The sequence below is a fragment of the Saccopteryx leptura genome, chromosome 2 (genome assembly GCF_036850995.1).
Source record: "Saccopteryx leptura isolate mSacLep1 chromosome 2, mSacLep1_pri_phased_curated, whole genome shotgun sequence".
NCBI lineage: Eukaryota > Metazoa > Chordata > Mammalia > Chiroptera > Emballonuridae > Saccopteryx > Saccopteryx leptura.
The window spans coordinates 265,625,562-265,645,380 of NC_089504.1; the positions used below are offsets into that span (position 1 = coordinate 265,625,562).

General features: G+C 50.9%; 1 protein-coding gene across 1 annotated transcript in view; it reads right to left on the reverse strand.

Moving 5' to 3' along the window:
• Positions 1-19,819, reverse strand: part of NMNAT2 (nicotinamide nucleotide adenylyltransferase 2) — a 128,790-nt gene that overhangs the window by 8,455 nt on the left and 100,516 nt on the right. The window contains exons 4-8 of the mRNA XM_066361699.1: positions 19,684-19,762; positions 16,190-16,316; positions 14,633-14,713; positions 13,429-13,473; positions 8,832-8,908 (exon numbers count right to left, since the gene is read on the reverse strand). Coding sequence (XP_066217796.1) covers positions 8,832-8,908; positions 13,429-13,473; positions 14,633-14,713; positions 16,190-16,316; positions 19,684-19,762 — 409 coding nt within the window. The remainder of the gene's footprint in view (positions 1-8,831; positions 8,909-13,428; positions 13,474-14,632; positions 14,714-16,189; positions 16,317-19,683; positions 19,763-19,819) is intronic.

Sequence of the window (19,819 nt, forward strand, 5' to 3'; positions counted from 1 at the left end):
GTGTTCAGATCCAGTAAACTGGCCCGGAGTGTTTGTCCTATAAACCAGGAATGTGAGGGAGAGGCAGGGCTGGGAGTTGCAGGTAGAGCCAGCTCCTCCTACAGGAGCTTTCAGAATGCTGCCCTGGGGTTCACTACTCAGAAAGTAACCTAAAACACTGGTTCTCACACTTGGCTGCACATTAGAATTGCCTCAGGCTCTTTAAAGATTCCCAAAGCCCTGCTCACACTCAGGATCGATTAAATCAGAAAACTTCTCTGGAAATGGAACCTAGGCAACAGTTTGTTGTTGTTTTTTAATTCCCCAGGTGATTGTAATATGCAAACAAGTTTGAGAACCAGTGATCTAAGTACTGAATTAAAACTCCAGGAGAATTGATAGGGTAGGGAAAGGGATGGGAAAACGGAGACAGGAGAAAAGGGAAGAAGGGAAGAGGGTAGAAAGGAAGAAGGGAAGGAGAGGGGAAGGGAGGGGAGGAGAAGGGTAGAATATACTGAGATCCCTCAACTGCTTGGCTATATAGATGTTTCAGGATATCTGGTATAGATTGCATAATGTAGGATCCGCCTTCAATTTGATTCTGAGAACTTGGTGGATGTTTCATACGTTATTTCATACGTGGTGCATGGAATAATGGAACTATTTAAAGAGAGCATTCTGTTTAAAGCATGAAAACAATGGCTCAGAATGGCAATCAGGCCCTGTGGGTGACATTAGTGCACCTGCTGCCTTCCAATCAGGGACTAATGATCTGAGCACCCAGTCAATAACAGTTGTGCCGGCAGCTCAGTGGGTGTCAAGCAGATGGAAACCTTGCTGCTTGAGATGTTTACTTTTCCAGGAGCAGGTGACAGACTTGGCCCCTGGGAATCACAGATGGGGTATGTGTTTCAACACAGCAGTGCTGTCTCGAATGACAAGTCCCTCTCAAGATAGTGACCAATGTGACCTCACACTGCCACCCCCAGTGGGTAGATTGGGGTACCTCTCCCCACCACCAGCACACAGTGGTCCTCTCATTATAGCTCTGGCCTGCGTCATGTCTCAGAGGTTGGGGTCTGTGACATTTATCCTGCTTCAACTTCCTGCTCATAGGCACAGCTTTGATCATATCTTTCCATCTGGTCCGAGGCTCCCCAGGGGAGGTAGAGAAGGGGATGGAGAGAGCAAGTGGAAAGGGTGGGCTTTGCTTCCCCAAATTCAGGGAATCTGAGGGAAGGATACGAGACATGTTGAGGCAGGAAGCATCTTGGCCTTGTGAGAGACCCAGCGGGCAAATCTCTTGGAAGGGATGCGAAGTGATCATCATCCCTCCGGGTCAGAGAATTTCAAGACCCGCCCTGCTGGATTTCAAGGATGCTCTGGGCGTGGTCTCAGCCGGGCACTTTTCTGGGACACAGGGTTGAGCAAGACAGAGATGGCTTCATCTCTTGGATCCATCACTAACTAGTGGGAGGCATTACACAAATAATGATTATTTCGATTGCATTGCTAAGAAGGGTAAGGCCAGATAACTATTAAGTGGGGAATATCTTGTAGTGGCTAATGTCTTATGGGTAACTGGCAAACGTTTACCCTTAAGACACTAGTGCATCTTGTGGGAGAGGCAAACTACCAGATGGCTTGAACTTCTCCCACCAAGCTATTCCCAGGTGTCCTTTCGTTCTTTCATTCACAAATTTTTATCAAGTGTATATGGCAAACAGGGTACTGTCCTGCTGTTGATGTAAAAGACAGGTATACTTAGTGTGCTCACAGGGCATACTGTCTAGCATGGGTAGATCATAAACAGGTAAATATTTATATAAATAAAACATCAGATGGAGCAAAGTACAATACTAAACATTGTGGAGGAGGAAAAAATTTTTCTCCATCATTCCAGGTTCCTCCATATGGCCTAATAATTAAATCTACATAAGACTGATTAATGAGAAAAATAAACAAATGTAATTACATACTCACATATGAGAACCCCACACACTACGAGCCAGGGACCCCATGTACATGAGAGGTTCGAGACAGAGAGGTAAAATGAGGTATGTATGGCATTTGGAGCTAAGGATGAGGTCAGGCGCCTGGGAGCTTCGGAGGGGAGGAAGGTCATTGCAGGGTGATAGAAGAGCAGATGTTCAGTAATTAGAAGTTTGCCCTGCCCTATAGATAGGTCATTAAAAAGTTATTTCTAGTAATAACTCCTGTTGTGGGCCAGGCTCCAAACTTAAATACTTCAAGGAACAGGTAAAAGTTTCTGACGAGCCTGCAGGGTCTTGCTTGCCTTCACCTCAAAATAATCCACATGCCAGAGAAGCACATCTTAGGAGACCTGTTGTGAACCCCTTCAATTTAAAACAAAAAGATTTTTAAGCTGGCATAGGGTACCCGGGCAAAAAGCTTTCCCTAGTGAAGCCACAGGGAGTGCAAAGGCCCTGGGGTGGGAAAAACTGTTCACATAGAGACACCAAGGTGAAACTGAGCCCAGAGAGATGAGAGAAGTAGACAAGGACCACATTATGACGAAGCTGGTATTTCATTCCAATTCCAAAACGGAAACCATTAGCGCATTTTAAACAGAGGCTTTGACTTCCATTAGCAATGGAATCCAATTCACACTGACTTCCCCAGGCAAGCCTAACTGGTAAGACCCTCTGTAGCAGCTTTCTGAGACCCAGGTGAGGGCTCAGAATCCAATTTGTCTCCCCCAACAGGGCTCTGTTCCCAAGGTCCAGTACATGAGCTACTTGGGGACACGTGTTTCTTCTCCCAATGAGGAGATTCAGGGATGAACATGGGACTACTGTGAAACAGAAGGTACCTGTTCCGTGCCAGGCACTATACTAGGAGCTTTACTTATTGTTACATTTAATCCTTACGTCAACTACCTTCTGAGCCCTATGCCTCACTTCTCATTTCATAGATGGGAAAACCTAGGCTCAGTAAAGTTTAGTAACAAGTGCTTTAAAGGGTCTCTCTGCCTCATCACACCTCTTCTCCATCCATTTGAAAGGCTCCTATTTTAAGGACTTGAAACTTTTGGGGTTTGAAAAGATACTCCATGTTTTCTCCAGGTGAATCACAGGCTAAATCCTCGGTTCATTACTCCACGTCGCCCCCTGGGGTATGTAATTTTGTATACTTCTGAGTGGATTAAAAAAGATGCAGAGAGAAAGCGTCCAGCAGAAGCCACACAGTCAGTGACAGGCTTCTGACCCCTGCCCCAGCCATAGCAATAAAGAGTCGCCCACCTTGGTGCTGGCCCCTGCTCCTCTCTGGAGGAGGAGCGGTCAGAGTCTAGCGGTGGGAATGCTTTTTCAGAATGCCTCTTAGACAATGTTTCCGAGGGATTTCCCAGAGAAAAGCATCCCCACTCCCCTCTGGGGTTGTGGGAAGGCAGGGGATTCCAGATCCGTGTCAACTGCCTGAAAACCGTGCCAACAGTGCTTTTCACACGAGAACCAGAATCTCCCTCCCCAGTAGCTGCTGAGCCTCCTTCTCCGGAGCCTGTAACCTCAGCACATGCTTATCAGCAAGGGGGACCTAATCCCCAGGGTGGAAGTGTCCACTGGGTTTCCTGGCTGTGGCTGGACTGTCTGATAAAAACCATCTGAGCCTGAAAAACCAAATGTTTGTCTTTGCTCCATTTGTCCTGGAGCCCAGGGATTTCTTCTGGAGTGGCCAGTGCCCCAGGCTCTTCCTCTGTTTGTTTGCTTTGGTTGTTTTCCCATGGCTGGTGGATGGAGGAAGCAGTTAGCCCACGGCTGGTTGGCTGGAGAAGTCTAGGCTACAGCCAATTAGAGCCAGCCTGTGCAATGTGGGGCTTTGAGAAATGCAAAGAAGAAAGAAAAGAGAAAAAAAGCAAAAAACACTTTCCTCATTGGCCCATCTCTGGTGCCTAATGTGCCTTTAGATGTTCATTTCTTTAAGTTAAATATTGACCCTCAGCTCACTTCAAAGGCAAGTATTGTTTGAGAGCAGCTAATACATTTCATCATTAAACTTAATGATTTTTGCCAGCTTGCTGAGAAATCGAACGCATCCCAAATAAAGACCAAGATAAACCTTCCATTTCAACCAGCCAAAACCATCTCCCCAAAGATCTTGTTTCCACCACTGGCTCTTATACAGCCTTCTCTCAACCCCAAAGCCCTCTCTTTCCACCCACTTAACCCAATCCTGCCCCATCTCAAAGCCCAGCTCAGTGCTGCCTCCTCGCTGGCCTGCTATGAATTACAATCACCATTCCTCTCGCTTGTCTGTTTTATCTGGATTAGGGATCTGAAGAATTTATGTAAAGTCCCGCTCTGATATTCAATAGTTAGGTGGTCTTGGATAAATCACAATCCAAGTGAGCTCTGGCTTCCATATCTGTCAATGGGACTAGAGTTCTTACTTCACAAGAATGTTCTAGGGATTTACTGAGAAACAAGCAAGTGTTTATGGTTGTCGCCCCTCTAGAAAAGAAAGCGCACACAGGGGGGACCTTGGTCTGTTCTGTTTTCTCTGCTCCTCCAGCCCTAGAAGAGTGTCTGGCACATGGCAGCTACTCAATAAATGTTTTACGACCAATGAAAACCAATGAATGAATAATAGCCAACATTTATGGAGCGCTTGCTAGGTTTAGAAACTCTTCTGAACTTTTTACATGTTTTATTTCGTGGTATTAAGGAACTCATATAATAAAGTGTAACATATTTTTTAGATCGTACATGCCTCCAGGGAAAACAGCTGCTTATGCTCATACTGGGCACTTGATAAGTATTAGCTGCAAGATTGATTGAAGGAAAGAATGCTTGAATTGGAATTAACTTGCCAGACGGCCTTTTATTGTAACACAATGGACAAAGCAGCTGGCAGCATAAAGTTCTTAGGCTCTGAGTTTTGTCAGGGGGTTGGGAGCAAGTGAGCACAAAATCTTCCTGCTTCGTAAATCTGTCCACAGCTGACCACTTGGACTTGGGCCTTGGCTCTCCACAGGTCTTGGTCCTGCCTGCTTTGGTACCAATGTCAGGAAGCAGCGCAGCAAAGATCCGGTTTCCTGGGGGGGGGGGAGCCTAGCTCTCTAACAAAAGGTCTGGAAATAGGACAGGCGAGGGGAACTGGGTCCTGATCTCCACAGCCAGTCCCGGAATCAGGACCTTGATTTCTCCCAGGAATCAAGAAGGAAAATGCCACCTGCCCGGACACAGACGCAGCTCTTTCAGATTCTATGGGGAGAAACCTGATGCACGTGTATGGAACTCTCTCCCTGTGCCACGTAAGGGGTAGGGGCATGCCACTGGCCAGAGGTCAGAATTCTCTGCCAGGCTAACTGGCCTTTGTGACTAACGGGAACTGCCTCAGGGATGTGACTGGGTGGGAATGGGCCTGGCCCTTCAGTTGTGTGATTAGATTTCTGGATGAACAGCATTGGCTCAGGAATCCAAAGCGAAGAAAGAGCAGGATGGACGCAGTAGAGCGTTTGTGATCGAGAAAGGCCTTGGCAAGTAGAACAGACGTGTCTCAGCTGCATCCCAGCCCGAGCGGGGACAGAGCGGCTCCACGCTCCCCTTGGGGCTCTATTTACAGAAGGGTGGGGAGGCCTGTGTCTACTCCAACCCCTTTAAACTGGTAGCTTCCCTCCTGCCCTGTTTCTGAAGGTTCTGGAGAAGACACGGGGAGACTGCAATTCAAAGCCAGGGCCCAGGGCTCTCCCAAGAAGCGCTGTTCTCCTGCCGTTATGGGCAGACTCAAGGCTTCGGGCTCACTGAGCGGAAGTCTTGGCCAACAAGTGCCACTTGGGGCACCAGGTGATAAAGAGGAATGTGTTCCGATAAGGGCTGAATAAATGGGTGAAATCCGGCCTAGAAGCAGGTTTCACCTACCTCGTCCCTGGTAACCACGGTTAGGAACCGAAATTCCTAAAACAAGCCGCTTCTAGGCGAGTCTCAGATGGTAGAACTTTCTAGAAGAATAAACAGGCCTCACCCTAGACCCAGTCTTGAAAGGCCGTTTCTAGACCTTGAAAGCCAACCTTTCCCAAACGAGGACAGCGGAATAATTCACTAAGCTGCTCACCGGTTTCCCGCTCCCTACACTCACCCTTGCCCGACCCCACCCCTATTACTTCTAACAGAGAACCAGACCTTTTGCAGGGCGGAAAATAGAATGTTTTGAAGTCAATGGTTTTAAAGTCACTGAAAAAATTTTTCACCAGATGTTCCAAGGAGGGGAGAGAAAATAGGGGAAATACCATCAGAATAAAAAGAGAAGCTTTTGATGATTCCCCCTGGCCCCCACACTAGAAAGAAGATAGGGAACCTGTGAAACGCCCCCCCCCCTCTTCCTTCCCAGGCAACCCTGGGGGACAAAGCCTCAGAGGAAAACGGGGCCTGGTGACAACAGGCCGGTGGGACTCAGCTTCGTTCCTCAAGGGACCACAAAGAAGATGAGATGTCTGTGAGGGTCGTCATAAACTGAGATTCATTTCCAGGGCAAACAAGAACCTCTCAGCTTCTGCCAGTCAGAAATGACTGAGACCAACATCCTGGCATCCTCGTGGGATAGAGATTTGGAGTTGAATTTTAATTTGGTTTAAATAAATTACATGTAACATTTCTGGCACACCTGTGCTGTGGGCCCTGATTCACACTCATTATATAAGGACCGATTTTTTTTTTTTCTCTCTACTTCAGACATTATGATTCTGAGGACTCCACAGATTGGCTGTGGGTTGAGTCAAAGGCCTGAATGGTTGGCCAGGATGGGGAGGGAGGGAGAGCTCTAGGCTCTAGAATGCCCCCTGGAGTGAGCTCTGAGTATCTCCCTCACCCAACTCCCCAGCAGCCTGTGACCTGGAACTCTCACCACCCTGGACCGGATTGATGTGAGTCCCTGCTGCCCTGGAACTGTTGTGCCTTCTGGGAGCAGCCAGGCTGGGTCTCCAGGGTGACCAGCCAAGTGGGACCACCGGTGAGTAGATGAGGGTCTCACTCTACCTCTTCTCTCACATTCTTGATAAATCAATAGCTATTGGTTTTTCAAATTTTTCTGTTTTGACCAACATGTCATTTCAGCACCAGGGACCAACTGGAAGAGGAGAGACCTGGGACTCTTTTTTTTCTGGTCTTCCAGCGTGGAATCTGATGCCGCCAACGGCAGCCATTTTGGAGGGAGGTTAGAAGACCTGTAATCAGTGAGCTCACTGGGAAGGAGAGGACATGCCGTGCTTCCAGGACCCCAAACTGGGTCAATTTCCCTGCGTGTGCTAGCTGTCCCTTAATTCCCCCACCATCATCTAGCCCACCCTGTGGGACGGGCCCCAAGCAATTGCCTGATTTACCCAGATTCTTGGAAGAGCTTTGCTGAGATCTTGTACAAAACTTTGTCCACATTATTTATTACTTTCACGGCACCTTGTGAAGTAGAGAGGAAAGTGAAAGGTAACTAAGCCATCTAATCCAGGACTGAAAGGAGGTTTAGAATTTCACCTGCTGGAGAGGAAAGGACTCTGTGGTGTGAGCTGCTTCCCTGAGCTCTCCGCCCTCCCAGTTATCCCCCAGCATGCCAGCATGTGTGCCTTCCCCAGGAACAGCTGGGTGTGCGCCGTGTCTGCTCAGGTGCACTCACGGATTACCATGTGTTGTACATTACAGTCTGTCACATGCCAGGCAAGGCCCTTTACATAGACAATCTCATTTCATTTCCCCCAAATCTAATGAGGTAGTTACCATTCTTATGCCCATTTTGCCCATTTTAGAGGTGGGAAAACTGATGCTCAGAACATATTTTGTCATGAGTTGTGTTACAGTAGAATTAGAACCTTGAGTCTAACCCTAACGGATCTCTCTTTCTCTCCAGAGACATGTATATGTATGTGAAAAAATTTCATATGTATACTTTTTGCCACCTAAGACTTAGGGACAGGGACTGTAGTGTAGATTTTTTTAAAAAATCTCCAAGTGCTATATATTATATTCTATAGGTTTTATAGATTTCTCTTTTTTTCTTTTTTCTTTTAGGTTTTATAGATTTAAAACAACAACAAAAAATGAGGCCCAGAGATGCTGAGTGATTTGCAAAGTCACACAGCAAGTTAATAAAAAGCTCTAGGTCTGGAATTACTGCCCTGAGACTCCAGCTTGCATGGGCCTATGGAATGGGGAGCATTAGCTCTGGCTATCAGATGAATGAATAAATGGAAGAACAAGAATGAAGATACTAGCCTGTGAATTAGCTGGCTTAAGATCATCCCATTCAGATTTGGTAACAAAAGATGTCCACTGAGCTTCTCAGTGATGTAAGCTTAACTTCCTGGTTCCCTCTACTCCAAGTCAATTGCCAGAATGATTCTATTGACCTTTGGCCATTTATGCCTCTTCTCTTGACCCCATTCTCCTGTTAAGGGAATTCTAGGGTGGTATTTACTACCTCTTCAAAAGGAATTGAAGGAAAACAAAACACACAGTAAATCAAAAGGGTAAAGGCTTTTTTTTTTTTATCCCTTCCTCCCCCACCCCCTGCCAGCAGCACTCTCAGGAGCACACACACCTCCTCTTCCCTGCACCACTCAGAGAAGGTATTCTGTGGCTCAGCCTGCCTTCTTCCCAAGGGCTTTACAGGAGCAGCAGGAGGAAGAGTGAGTGTGAAAATGCAGTAGGAGATCCAGTGTGGGTTAGGTGAGAATTTGCTTCCCTAGAGATGTGAATGGATTGCCCTCCTGGGATCTCATAGGAGCAGGGAGGCTCAGGTTGGGGAGGAAGGCTGTGGAGTAGGGGAAGATCACAGGCCAAACCAAGCGCCCCCTTCCCACCCTTGCCTCTGCCAGCTGTGTGCAGTGCTGCAACCTTGCTACTCACATCTGCCTCGTTCCAGAGCCCCGGGATGCAGAAGGACTCCAGCAGGTCACTGCCACACAGCAGCAGGATCCGCAGCTCTGAGGAGGGAACAGAGTTTGCAAAGGGAGTAAGCGAAGACTGGGAAGCACGTGGCCCTCAGCCTTCTGCCCTGATACGCCCAGAAGTCGCCCAGGTCTCTCTCTAGGACCCCTGCATCAGGGTATGCAGTGCAGAAACCTCTGCTAGCCTCTCCCTCAGGCTTGTTTACAGACCTCCCCCCCCTCTCCTGTGGGAGGAATTACTCCTTTGGGGAAATTATGGTTTGCCTGGTACTAAGGGGTTTCTGGGGACACGGGTCTTTCCGTGCTAAACCAGGATGGTTGGTCACTCTAACAGAGACTGGGCCAGCTATGTGCCTTGTCTAAGATCTAAGGTCCTCCCTCTGTTACTTTATATGAAACTCAAGTGTCAGTGGCGTTTTGTTCTCTGCTGCTGTCTCCCATCACAAACGCCGACATGCTGGGGGTGGGGGTGGGGGACCACTTAGTGTACCCAGGCGGTAGCTGAGTTCATCGGATGTCCTCTCCTTACATGGCCACTGTCCTCGGCACAGGGCTTAAGCAGTGATGCCGAGCTCCCCCTCGCCTGCCTCCCAGGAACACTTCCCGCTTGTTGGTTGTTTTTCTTCCCTCATTAAGCTCACTCTGAATTAGCCCAGCGAGGCCCATTGTGGTTTAAAACAGGCAGCAGACGAGCTCTCTCATTAACACTGAGCAATGGGGGGAATAGAATCCTGGGATTCTCGGAACCACAGAGGCGACACCCCCCACCCGGGTGTGACTCAGGGTGGCGTGTTTCGTTCAGAGCCTCCCAGGCCCTCTGGCAAGAGGCCATGGCTGTGGGCATCTTGTGTGAAACAGTGAGAGAGCCCCGCCTGGGACCTCCAGACAGCACTGCTACCCCAGACCCTGAGGCTGAGGTGACCCTAGACCCCATAGCTAGCTCAGGAACCTGATGGGGACGTTCAGACCGTGAGCCTGTCCCTGCCACAGGAGTCTCCAGAGGAAAGCTGTGTGGGCTGACACCAGACAGGGCCAGTATCTCTTCATCCCACGGGGCTGACCATCCTCAGGGAGCCCCTTGGGGTGCCGGGGTCCCAGCTCCTCTATATTCCTGCCACCTGCCTTCCCCCACTTCCCATGTCATCCTGTCACCTAATAATCTGTCTGTGCTCAGGGACCTTAATTCACTCTTACATCCCCAGGGCCGGACAGGGGGACCTGCACACATAGGTGCTAAGGACATATGAATTAAGTGAACTACAGACGAGCTGACCGCAGAGCCCCGCAAGCAGGCTGTCTAAGGGGCTCTGGACAGTCGGGAGGGCGGGGGCTGGGCTTGCCGTCATGGCCTTTGCTCATTCAGTGTGGGGGCCCTGAGGTGCTGCCCTGGTTGGTGCTGCCCCCCCCCCCATGTGAGGCTGTCGATTGCTGGCCCAGCCCCCACCTGTGGAGCCAGCCAGCCTTGGCATGGCTCAAAGGAGCCAGACTGGACCCACTCCTGGGAGCCTGTCACTTGTCACTCCTGGCTCCTACCAGGAGCCACCCAGAATTCCAGGCCAGTCCTCTGTTGAAAGGTGGAGGCTCTGTAACTCTGGTCACCTAAAAGTGCAGTTAGAGGGTCGTGTCCAAAGGATGTGCCGGCCCTCAGTTCTCTCTACCTCCGTGGTTTGCAATGGGGGCAGTTCTGTCTCCAGAACTTGGCAATGTCCAGAGACATTTTTGGTTGTTAAGACTGGGGAGAGGGGCGTGCTACTGAACTCATGCTTAGAGGACAGGGACGCTGCTCATCATGCCGCACTGCACGCGGCAGCCCCCACCGCACAGAATTACCCATCCCCAAGTGTCAGGGGCCCAGCCGAGAAACCCTGCTCTGCGGCCTTGGAAATGCCACTCCCCAGCCAGAGGCACACTTTCCCAATCAGTATAATTCTGGATTATCTTATAAAGCCAGAGCACAGCCAGTTAAAGCACGGGGCCTCCACCTTCTCTTGCAGATGTATTTGTCACGGACTGGGGCACACGCAAGGCTTGGGGTCCGCATGTGGCCACTAGAGGGAAGCAGTGATTCCTCCTGGTTTATTGCATGAGACTAATGCAAGCCTTTCCAGCCCACAGAGCCTGTGGTCTGGGGAGCCCCCCGCCCTGGGAGGAGCACTCAGCTGGTCAAGAACATGGAAACACAGATGCTAACTGAACTAGGAGAAAAATGGCTTTTTCCTTCTCGTGGAGCGTGCAACAGGATTGCAAATAGGCAACGTGGGAGCCAGAGGGCTTCTCAGCCCAGAGTTCGGGAGGCCGGGCAGCTCCCTCCCACTTCCCGGGTTCACCCTGTCCAGGGACCCAGAGCCAGCGCCAGAGCCAGAGCTCTGCAGGCACTCCCCGGCCAGGAATCCGTGCTATGTGAAGCCCAGGCCCTGCTGCCCTTCCCAGCTCCTGCTGCCCTTCCCAGCTCCCGCCGCACACAGAGGCAGCCGCCACCTGTGCCAGGCCAGGGGTTCATCTGACCGCGGTGGCCACCCAGCTCTCCTTCTCTGAAAGAAGAGCACGTAAGACGGGGCTAAGACTAGCCTTGCCCCTTCCAGGGCTGCAGAGAGCGTGGGGCACACAGCAGTGCCCTGGGCGAACACCCACTGGCTCTGCCTCTCTGTAGGGAGGGGGCCTCCCCAGGGCAGGGATGGCCTAGTACCCTGGCCCTGGGTGCTGGGAAGGTAAACAGGTCACAGCTGAAGCTTGGCCACAGCGATTTCTTTCTGGAACAAGGAATGAGAGGAGTACACATCGGAATACAGTTAAAAGTCTGAAGGCTGCTTTGAGCTCTGCGGGTCAAGACTTCCCGGGGAAAGTGGTTCCTGGCCGGGTGTGAAACCTCGGGGAAGTGGGTGCAGGGCTCCACTCCCATCCTGGCCTTTGGGTGTTTGCGGGTCGTGAAACTTAGAGCTCAATTCTTTGGGGAGCAACCAGGATGCCAGAGGCCACGTTTTGTGGCCCTCAAACAATGATGTAATAAAGAATATTAAAATACAATCCCTGGCCGGTTGGCTCAGTGATAGAGTGTTAGCCTGGCATGTGGAAGTCCCGGGTTCGATTCCTGGCCAGGGCACACAGGAGAAGCGCCCATCTGCTTCTCCACCCCTCCCCCTCTCCTTCCTCTCTGTCTCTCTCTTCCCCTCCTGCAGCCAAGGCTCCACTGGAGCAAAGATGGCCCGGGCGCTGGGGATGGCTCCATGGCCTCCACTTCAGGTGGTAGAATGGCTCTGGTGGCATCGTAGCAATGCCTCAGATGGGCAGAGCGTCACCCCCTGGGGGGCATGCTGGGTGGATCCTGGTTGGGCGCATGCAGGAGTCTGTCTGACTGTCTCTCTGCTTCTCACTTTAGAAAAATACAAAAAAAAAAAAAACCACCCAAAACAAAAAACAGTAAAATCATTGGGAAGTGAGGAGTGTTGAGTACTTATTACTTTTGTTTTTAATACAATTTATTTAACTGTTACTTAATGTACTTTATTAATAGAGTATAATTTAATATTTTGTATTGGCTGCATTTAACAACTGGTTCACAAAATTCCTGAAAAATCTTACAAATGGTTCCAGCAAACCAGGAAGAGTTGAGTCAAGCCCAGCTCAGGTCAGAGGACAAAGCCCAGAGAAGCCCCTGGAAATGACGTCACATCTGCTGGGCCCCCTGGGAGAACCCGATGCTCAAGTACTGCCCACCTCCCAGGGTCACTGCAGGAGGCCGTGCCCCCCAGCCCTAGACAGAGGCCTGCCTGGAAGAGGAGACCTGAGCTATCTCTGCAGCTGGACGTTTAAGATGGAGTATATGTCTGCTGGACACCAGGCCGCCCCTTGTCCTGGAGATCCAGGCATTCAGTTGTCCCTGACTCTCCTTGTCATCTGGTACCTATGTCCACCCTGCTGCATCCTGGCGTCTGTCTGCTCTTGCTCAGCCTCAGATATTTGTCCCCCACTTGTGTCTCTTGCCCGCTCTGGAGCCTTGGAAAGATTTCAGCTTTCTGGTTTCCTCGCCAGGATTAGCCAGGACTGGGCTCCCTGCCTCGAGTGGGCCAGCTCCTTCCCACCTGACCGCTACGACCAGCTGCCCTCCACCTGCTCTGGCCTGGAGCCTGCACGGCCCTCACACGGACGATGGATGCCTTGGCCTCAGCCCAGGGCTGCAGGGAGGGTGCGGAGGCGGCTTTCAGCTCCCTTTCTGCTCCCCATCATCCGAGTGTCTTCTACCCCCTGTGCAGTTGTGGGCAAAAGAAGCGTCTCTCTGGCGGCCAATGAAGCTCAACTTTTATGACTTTTGGACAAAGGAGAGGAGGCCCCATAGGGCAGATCGCCAAGGGGTCCCATCTACCTGCTGGGAACTGGTGTGCGTGCAGTTAGGAGGTGTACAGGGGCATCACTGAGGCTGTGGTCTTAGCTTGGGACTCTTCTGAGAGCAGACCCCGTAGCAAACACAACCCAGGGTTTTCCAGCCTCCCCCCGCCCCCACGTTGCCTGTGGTGGAGACAGGTGGCTCTCAATGCCCCCGCTTCCCCGTCCCCACTCACCAATCTCCTCGTACCGCATCACCGTGCCCAGGTTGGCATTCTCGTCTAGGAGGAGAGGGGAACGGAGAAGCATTAGGCCCTGGCTTCCTGGGACCTGGCGCGTGGTCCCCCGGGCTCCTCAGCGGGAGTATGTGGGAGGAGGGCTGGGTGGGGGAAGGGGTGTGCTTGCCTCCCTGACGGGGGCATCTGGGTAGAGGGCATGGACAGCACAGTCCAGCCTAAAATAGAGAGCGCATCTCCGTAGGCTCCAGGGCAGACGGCACATTTCTGGGGCTGTCAGAATTAGGCAGTCTCACTGGGGACCCAGTGACGAACGCACGCACATTCATGCTGAGCGCCTTCTGTTTCCTTCTGTATTTTAGGGAAGAGCAACATCCTTAAAACCTAGGGAGTCACAAGGAGGTGGCCTTCTCTCCTCAGGGGTTACCTGATTCAGAGAACAAGCAAATCTGAGCACTGGAGATTTTTCACGCAGCAGAGTGCAGCAAGAACCCGGGGAGGATAAAATGACAGAGACTGGCGTGTGTTTGCGAGTATGCGGGGCCCGCATGGGGCTGCACGGTGTACACAAAGCCACGGAGAGGCCATCTTGTTCCCCTGCCTCCCTTCCTCCTCAGCTGTCCCTCTCTGTTCCTCCTCAAGACGTCCGAAATTGGAAATCTCAGAAATGGCAGAAGTCAGCCAAAGAATCAAAGGAAAGAGGTCTAGATCTTCAGAAATTCTGCTGAGTTGACCTGGGGGCTCTGAAAGAGCCCCAGGGACTCAGATAGTCTCATCCACCCTGAGCATGGGGGAACAGCCAAAACACAGAAGAAACTGGGAAAGAAAATGTATGTTCTTAGCCTGTCACCAAGAGTATAAACACTTAATGAGCTGGAAGGACCCGAGGGAGGGTTCTGGGGCCCCAGAACACTCTTAGGCAGGTAGACAACTCCTGAGGGGTGTGGGGACCGAGCACATGACCCAGCGGAGCCCCCCGGGCAGCCCCTGGCCAGGTGGGTCATGCCTCCTAGGCTCCCAGAACAGCTCCCATGAGCACAGTAGGCCTGGCGATGTTCCCGTTAACCTCTGTTTTCTCCAAAACCATTGCTCTATAAATGGCCGTCCCATAGCAGATGCCGGGGGTGGGGGATGTTTGCTGAATAAGCAAAGGGAGGAGGGAAAGAAAAGAGGCACAATTGGGAAAGAGGTGTTTGCTCCTTACCCACAAAGGTGAAGCGCTCCACGGGCGGGCGGACACAGCAGATCCGGCTTAGGCTTTCTCCTACCTTCCCCAAGATCTTGGCTATGGGAGAGAGCAAGACACACAGGGACAGAGGGAGAGAACCACTCACAACTTACACTCGGTCGGTCGGCCCGGCAAATGGGCCACTGGAGGGGGCGGGGCAGGCAGTGGGCGCGGAAGGAGGGTAGAGAGAAAGAACAGAAATGTGACAGCAAACATTCCTTCTCAGTTCCCAGCCCAAGGCACAAGCATTTTGAGCCACAGACTGGGATCTAGTCTCTGGTCATGTTTATTGCATGGTTGAAAAATCAGAAAATATACAAGAGAAAGCTGTACAAAGAGGAAAATAAAAAAGCACCCATTATCCCACCCCGAGCAATAACCACCACTGCCATGTTGATATGTGATTTATTTTCTTCCATGTTTCCAATATGTATCATGCAGCTATGTCTGTGTGACATCAACTGCATTATGTTCTGTGTTTAAAGGGCATATTGGCTGTTTGCTTACTTATTTTTTTTAATATTATGAGCATTTATCCATCACTGAACATGAACACCCAGATCCAAGGAGGCTGGGCCTGTGGCAAAGAATTCATTTGGAATAATTTCTGCTGGACTAGGCATTCCTTCCCATGCAGATGGCCTTTAGAACAATCAGACACCCTACTTTGGCTAAGAGGTATCTGGTTTTCAGTAATCTTTGGCTCTCATCCAGAAAAATTTTTTTTCTGAGCCCCCACATGTAGCTGTATGCAAACTATGAAATTCTGGTTCTTCTCTGTTTATACTAGACTAATGACAAAATAGCTTATGGTCTCTAGGCTTAAAGAAGTAATACCAGGATCTGTCTTTTGCAATTGGCCTGGAAGAAAATATTAGAAAAAACATTGGAATCAGACCTTGGAATCAGAAAGTCCCAAATATGAATTCTGGCTCTTCTACTCTTAAGCTGTGTGTTCTCATGCAAGTTACTTACCTTCTCTGAATCTCATGAAAATGGAAATGTAATATCTCTATCACAGAATCACTGCATTAAATGAGAACTCATGTAAAGCATGGAGCACCGTGTGACCATACAGTGTGAACATACAGTGCTAAGTGTATGGTATGGGGGACCCCCAGCTCTCTGTCATTGAAGAGGTGGGTAAGGGTGTAGGATTTTGTATGCAGGCAGCCTAGATTTGATTTCTGGTCTTGCTATTCTCTCACTGTTTGAGCTTGGGCAATGCTCTTGGAAGAGGCAGAGAAAAATTCTCCCTCTGTATCTTTACTTTCCAGTTGAGGCAATTATATTGATATTTAAATGCAGAAGAAGAGTGCACACCATCACCCCTGTCTCTCTCTGTCTTTCTCTGATGCTATATTAAGGGTTCTCACTCTAGAGACCAGAGCATCAGCCTTGTTAAAAATATAAACTCTTCTCCCCCACCTAGATCCACTGGATCAAATTTGGGGGTGGCACTGAGCAATCCAAATTTTAACAAGCCTTCTATGTGATTCTGAGAAGCACAGCAGTACACTAGTGTTCCCCTACCTGCAGTAGGCTTGGCGGGCGTGTTGTTGTTCTGGTAAATAGGCTGGGGGGTCTCATTTTGGGGTTGTCCAATCACAGGAGTCATGGAGGGCGTGTTGACATTGGAGAGGATGCAGCCAGTCACCCGCTGGGGAAAGAGAGAAGTGCAGAGTCAGTATCATTAGCCAAGTGACTTATAAAAAGCATTTCCTGGCCTGACCAGGTGGTGGCACAGTGGATAGAGTGTCGGACTGGGATGCGGAAGACCCAGGTTCAAGACCCCGAGGTCACCAGCTTGAGCGTGGGCTCATCTGGTTTGAGCAAAAGCTCACCAGCTTGGACCCAAGGTCGATGGCTTGAGCAAGGTGTTACTCGGGCTGCTGAAGGCCCGCGGGCAAGGCACATATGAGAAAGCAATCAATGAACAACTAAGGTGTCACAACGAAAAACTGATGATTGATGCTTCTCATCTCTCTCAGTTCCTGTCTGTCTGTCCCTATCTATCCCTCTCTCAGACTCTCTCTCTGTCTCTGTAAAAAAAAACCACACAAAAAAACAAAAAAACAAACAAACAAACAAAAAAGCATTTCCTGGTCATCTCCAAATGCTCATGGGCTGTCCATCATGGTGAGACTGCCCAGAGCCTGGATGCAGCTGCACTGCTTGGCACACTAACCTGGCAGGAGGCAGGACAGGTCCGTGGCAAAAGCATAGGATGTGGTATTGCACAGACCAAGGTTCACGTTTGAGCCTTGCCCCCTTCTATCTGTGTGACCTTGGATGGTTACTTAACTTTTCTTGAACCTCAGCTCAAGAGTCTAGCAAAGAGAGGCAACATCTCCAGGTTGTGCTTGGATTACACGAGTGTCTACAGAGTATCCAGCACATGGCAGGAACTTGGTACATAGTAGCCAATGTTGTAACCTTCTGGGTACCATGCATACCTGCCCTCCCTGCCTCCTTCATGGGGCTGAAATGAGGTCATGTCTGCACAAAGGTGTAAGCTTGGGAAAGGTCATATAAACATCAGGCATTATCGCCACCTGCCACCCTTCCGGGCCAGAGATGCCAATGGCAGAGCCAAGCCAGAGAACGGTGCCAGGCAGAGCAGGATGTGTTTGTGTTATAGGCACTGCTTGCCAGTGTGAATACACGTTCCAGAGCCAAACAGGAATTCTATGTGTATGAACCACTGTCCTGAGTGTCTGGCCTGCTGCTTCTCTCTAGTGCCACAGAAAACAGAGCAGACAACGCAGCATTCGTCACAGCTGACCCAGAAGCATCCCCCCTTCCCTGTGGTGAGAAGACAGTGGCTATTGGGCAACAGAAACAAAGGATGAATTTTTAATTTGTTTAGCATCACAAGAGTCATTGCTAATTCCAGGTACCTTCCCTAAAATCTGGCATCCCCCCTCCCCACTCACCACCCTTCCTGTGTTACTGAGTCCCATTGCCAGAGGACTCCCAGGCTCTAGGGCTGGGGTGACCCTTCGAAGGCACCTCTCCCACAGGCCATGATGCAGGCAGAGCAACACGTGAGTCCTGAGCTGTGAGAGGGCAGGCGCTTGTCTTGTGGGTGACTGTCACTTGTGTAATGTTCCTGGAAGGAGGAGGTGACAGCAGCATCCTGCACATCTGGGAGGCAGCTGAGGCTGGGTACCACAGGGTCTTCTCAGCCCAGCTGTGGCTGGTGCAGTGGAAGGGACAGTCTGCTTCCTTTTTATTATCATTAGGTCACTTCCAGATAAGTAAATCCACGTTCTCACTTAATAACTGGTCTGGTGGCTGAGGATCCCTTCCCCGTGACGTGTGCATCCTTAGTTCTGTGCCAGGGAAGAAGGGAGGACCAGCGTGCGCTCTGGTCTGCCCCTGTCAGCTGTCCCGACTCTCAACTTCTCAGGGGCCTTTCCAAATAGCCACAAATCACTTCTCAAGCCCCATGCCTGTCTCTCTGATAGGTCTGTCTGTTCTCCGTGCTGGAAACAGCAGCCTGATGCTGGCACTGGGCGGGGTTGGGGGGTGGGGGTGGGAGGAAGCACAGGTTATTAGGTAGCAGCCAGCCCTCAGCTCCTATAACATGGCAGGGGGCTGTCATGCCCCTCATTGCAACAGCATGGGCTATTGGCCCAGACCCATGCCCCTGGGCATGAGCAACAGCGGGAGCATTGGCGAAGCCCAGGCACTCAGACAGCTACTCAGTAGCCAGGCTTCGGGGCTGGCATAGCCAGGGCTCAGGCATGTCTGCAGGTTCCCTGATTCCGCCCTTGCAACATGATGCCCAAGGCTCCTGAGTAACTCCAGGGAGCACAGCCCCATGTGACACCCCAAGTGACATGTAGTGTGAGAAATAAATTTGTGTGAAGCCACTGGGATTTTAAGGATGTTTGTTACCACAGCGTCTTAGCTTATCCTGACAGACACACCCTCAGACAGTAAGATGGGATGTCTTTTTCACCAACCAGCACAGTGGAGCAGTCAGCGTCTCCATCGGTCCTTTCAAGGGGACCCGAAAAGACTTGGATGTGTGTGAAGGTTCTGAAAGGTGAATGGGTTTTCTTCAATTCCAAGGTGGGGGTTGGGGGTGTGACAGATGAAGCACAGCCCACTAGCCCTCCCAATTCGTCTGGCACCCAACTCTCTGGATGGTCTGAAGCCCTACGGCTGCAGATGTGTTAAGGTAAAGCCCAGCCATGTGGCTGGTGTAGTGTGGGGTGATCCAGGGCTGTCAACAGCTCCCCAGGGAGAAGATTCTGACGGGCCCTCTGACAAATCACAGGTGTGATGGAGGGGCTCCCTGTGTCAGAACAAGGCCATTTGATTGTAGTTTGGGGCTGGGGAGGTCCCCGCAGTGGGATCAGTGGAGGTGAGCAGGACTGATTATGTCACAGTAGGAATCGATGGGTTGGTATTGATCTACGAAGGGTGCTACTGGCTGGTGTGAAACCTGTTCTAACCGGGCCACCAGCTCTTTGGTCATGGCACCCGGTCACAAGCCCCAGGCACCCTTCTGTGTTCACTGAGCAGTTGCTGTGTGTCCTCAGATATGTTGGCTCCCCTCTCTGTGCTCCCTTTTCCCCACCAATCCAACAGGAACTAAAACATTGTCTGCCCATGGGACTTGCGTGAGGAGGGACAAGTGGGGGTGATGGTACAGTGACTGGCAGGTGTGAAGTCCTCAGCACAGCCTCCTGTGCTGGAGAGAGGGGACCATGCCTGGTCTCCTTCTCGCCTCACTTTCTGAAGTCTTCTACCTGTGGTCTTCATCCCCCCTTGAACTTGCCACCAGAAGATGAAAACTGCCCCAGGTCCTATCCAGCAGGGGGCGCAGGGCAGCCAAGGGCCCAGTGCTGCTTCAGTTCCTAAGTCATTGCCTCCTCCGTGCTGCTCAGGGCCTGGTCTCCTCCATGGTTGGCGAGAAACCGGAGACTGAGCCAAGGTCAGGAGGCCAGCAGCACCCTTTCCGTGGCCTGCCTGGCTTCTGTGGTCTGCCCACCCCTCAGCGCGGCCCTGCTCACCTTCATGAGGTCCCGATGGTGCTCCAGCACACTGCAGGTCGTCTGCCAGGTGTCCTGATAACACTCCCATGGATCCACCCTGGCAGGACCAGAAAGAGGTTTCCCTTGGTTTCCAGTTTCTAACTCTTTTCTTATT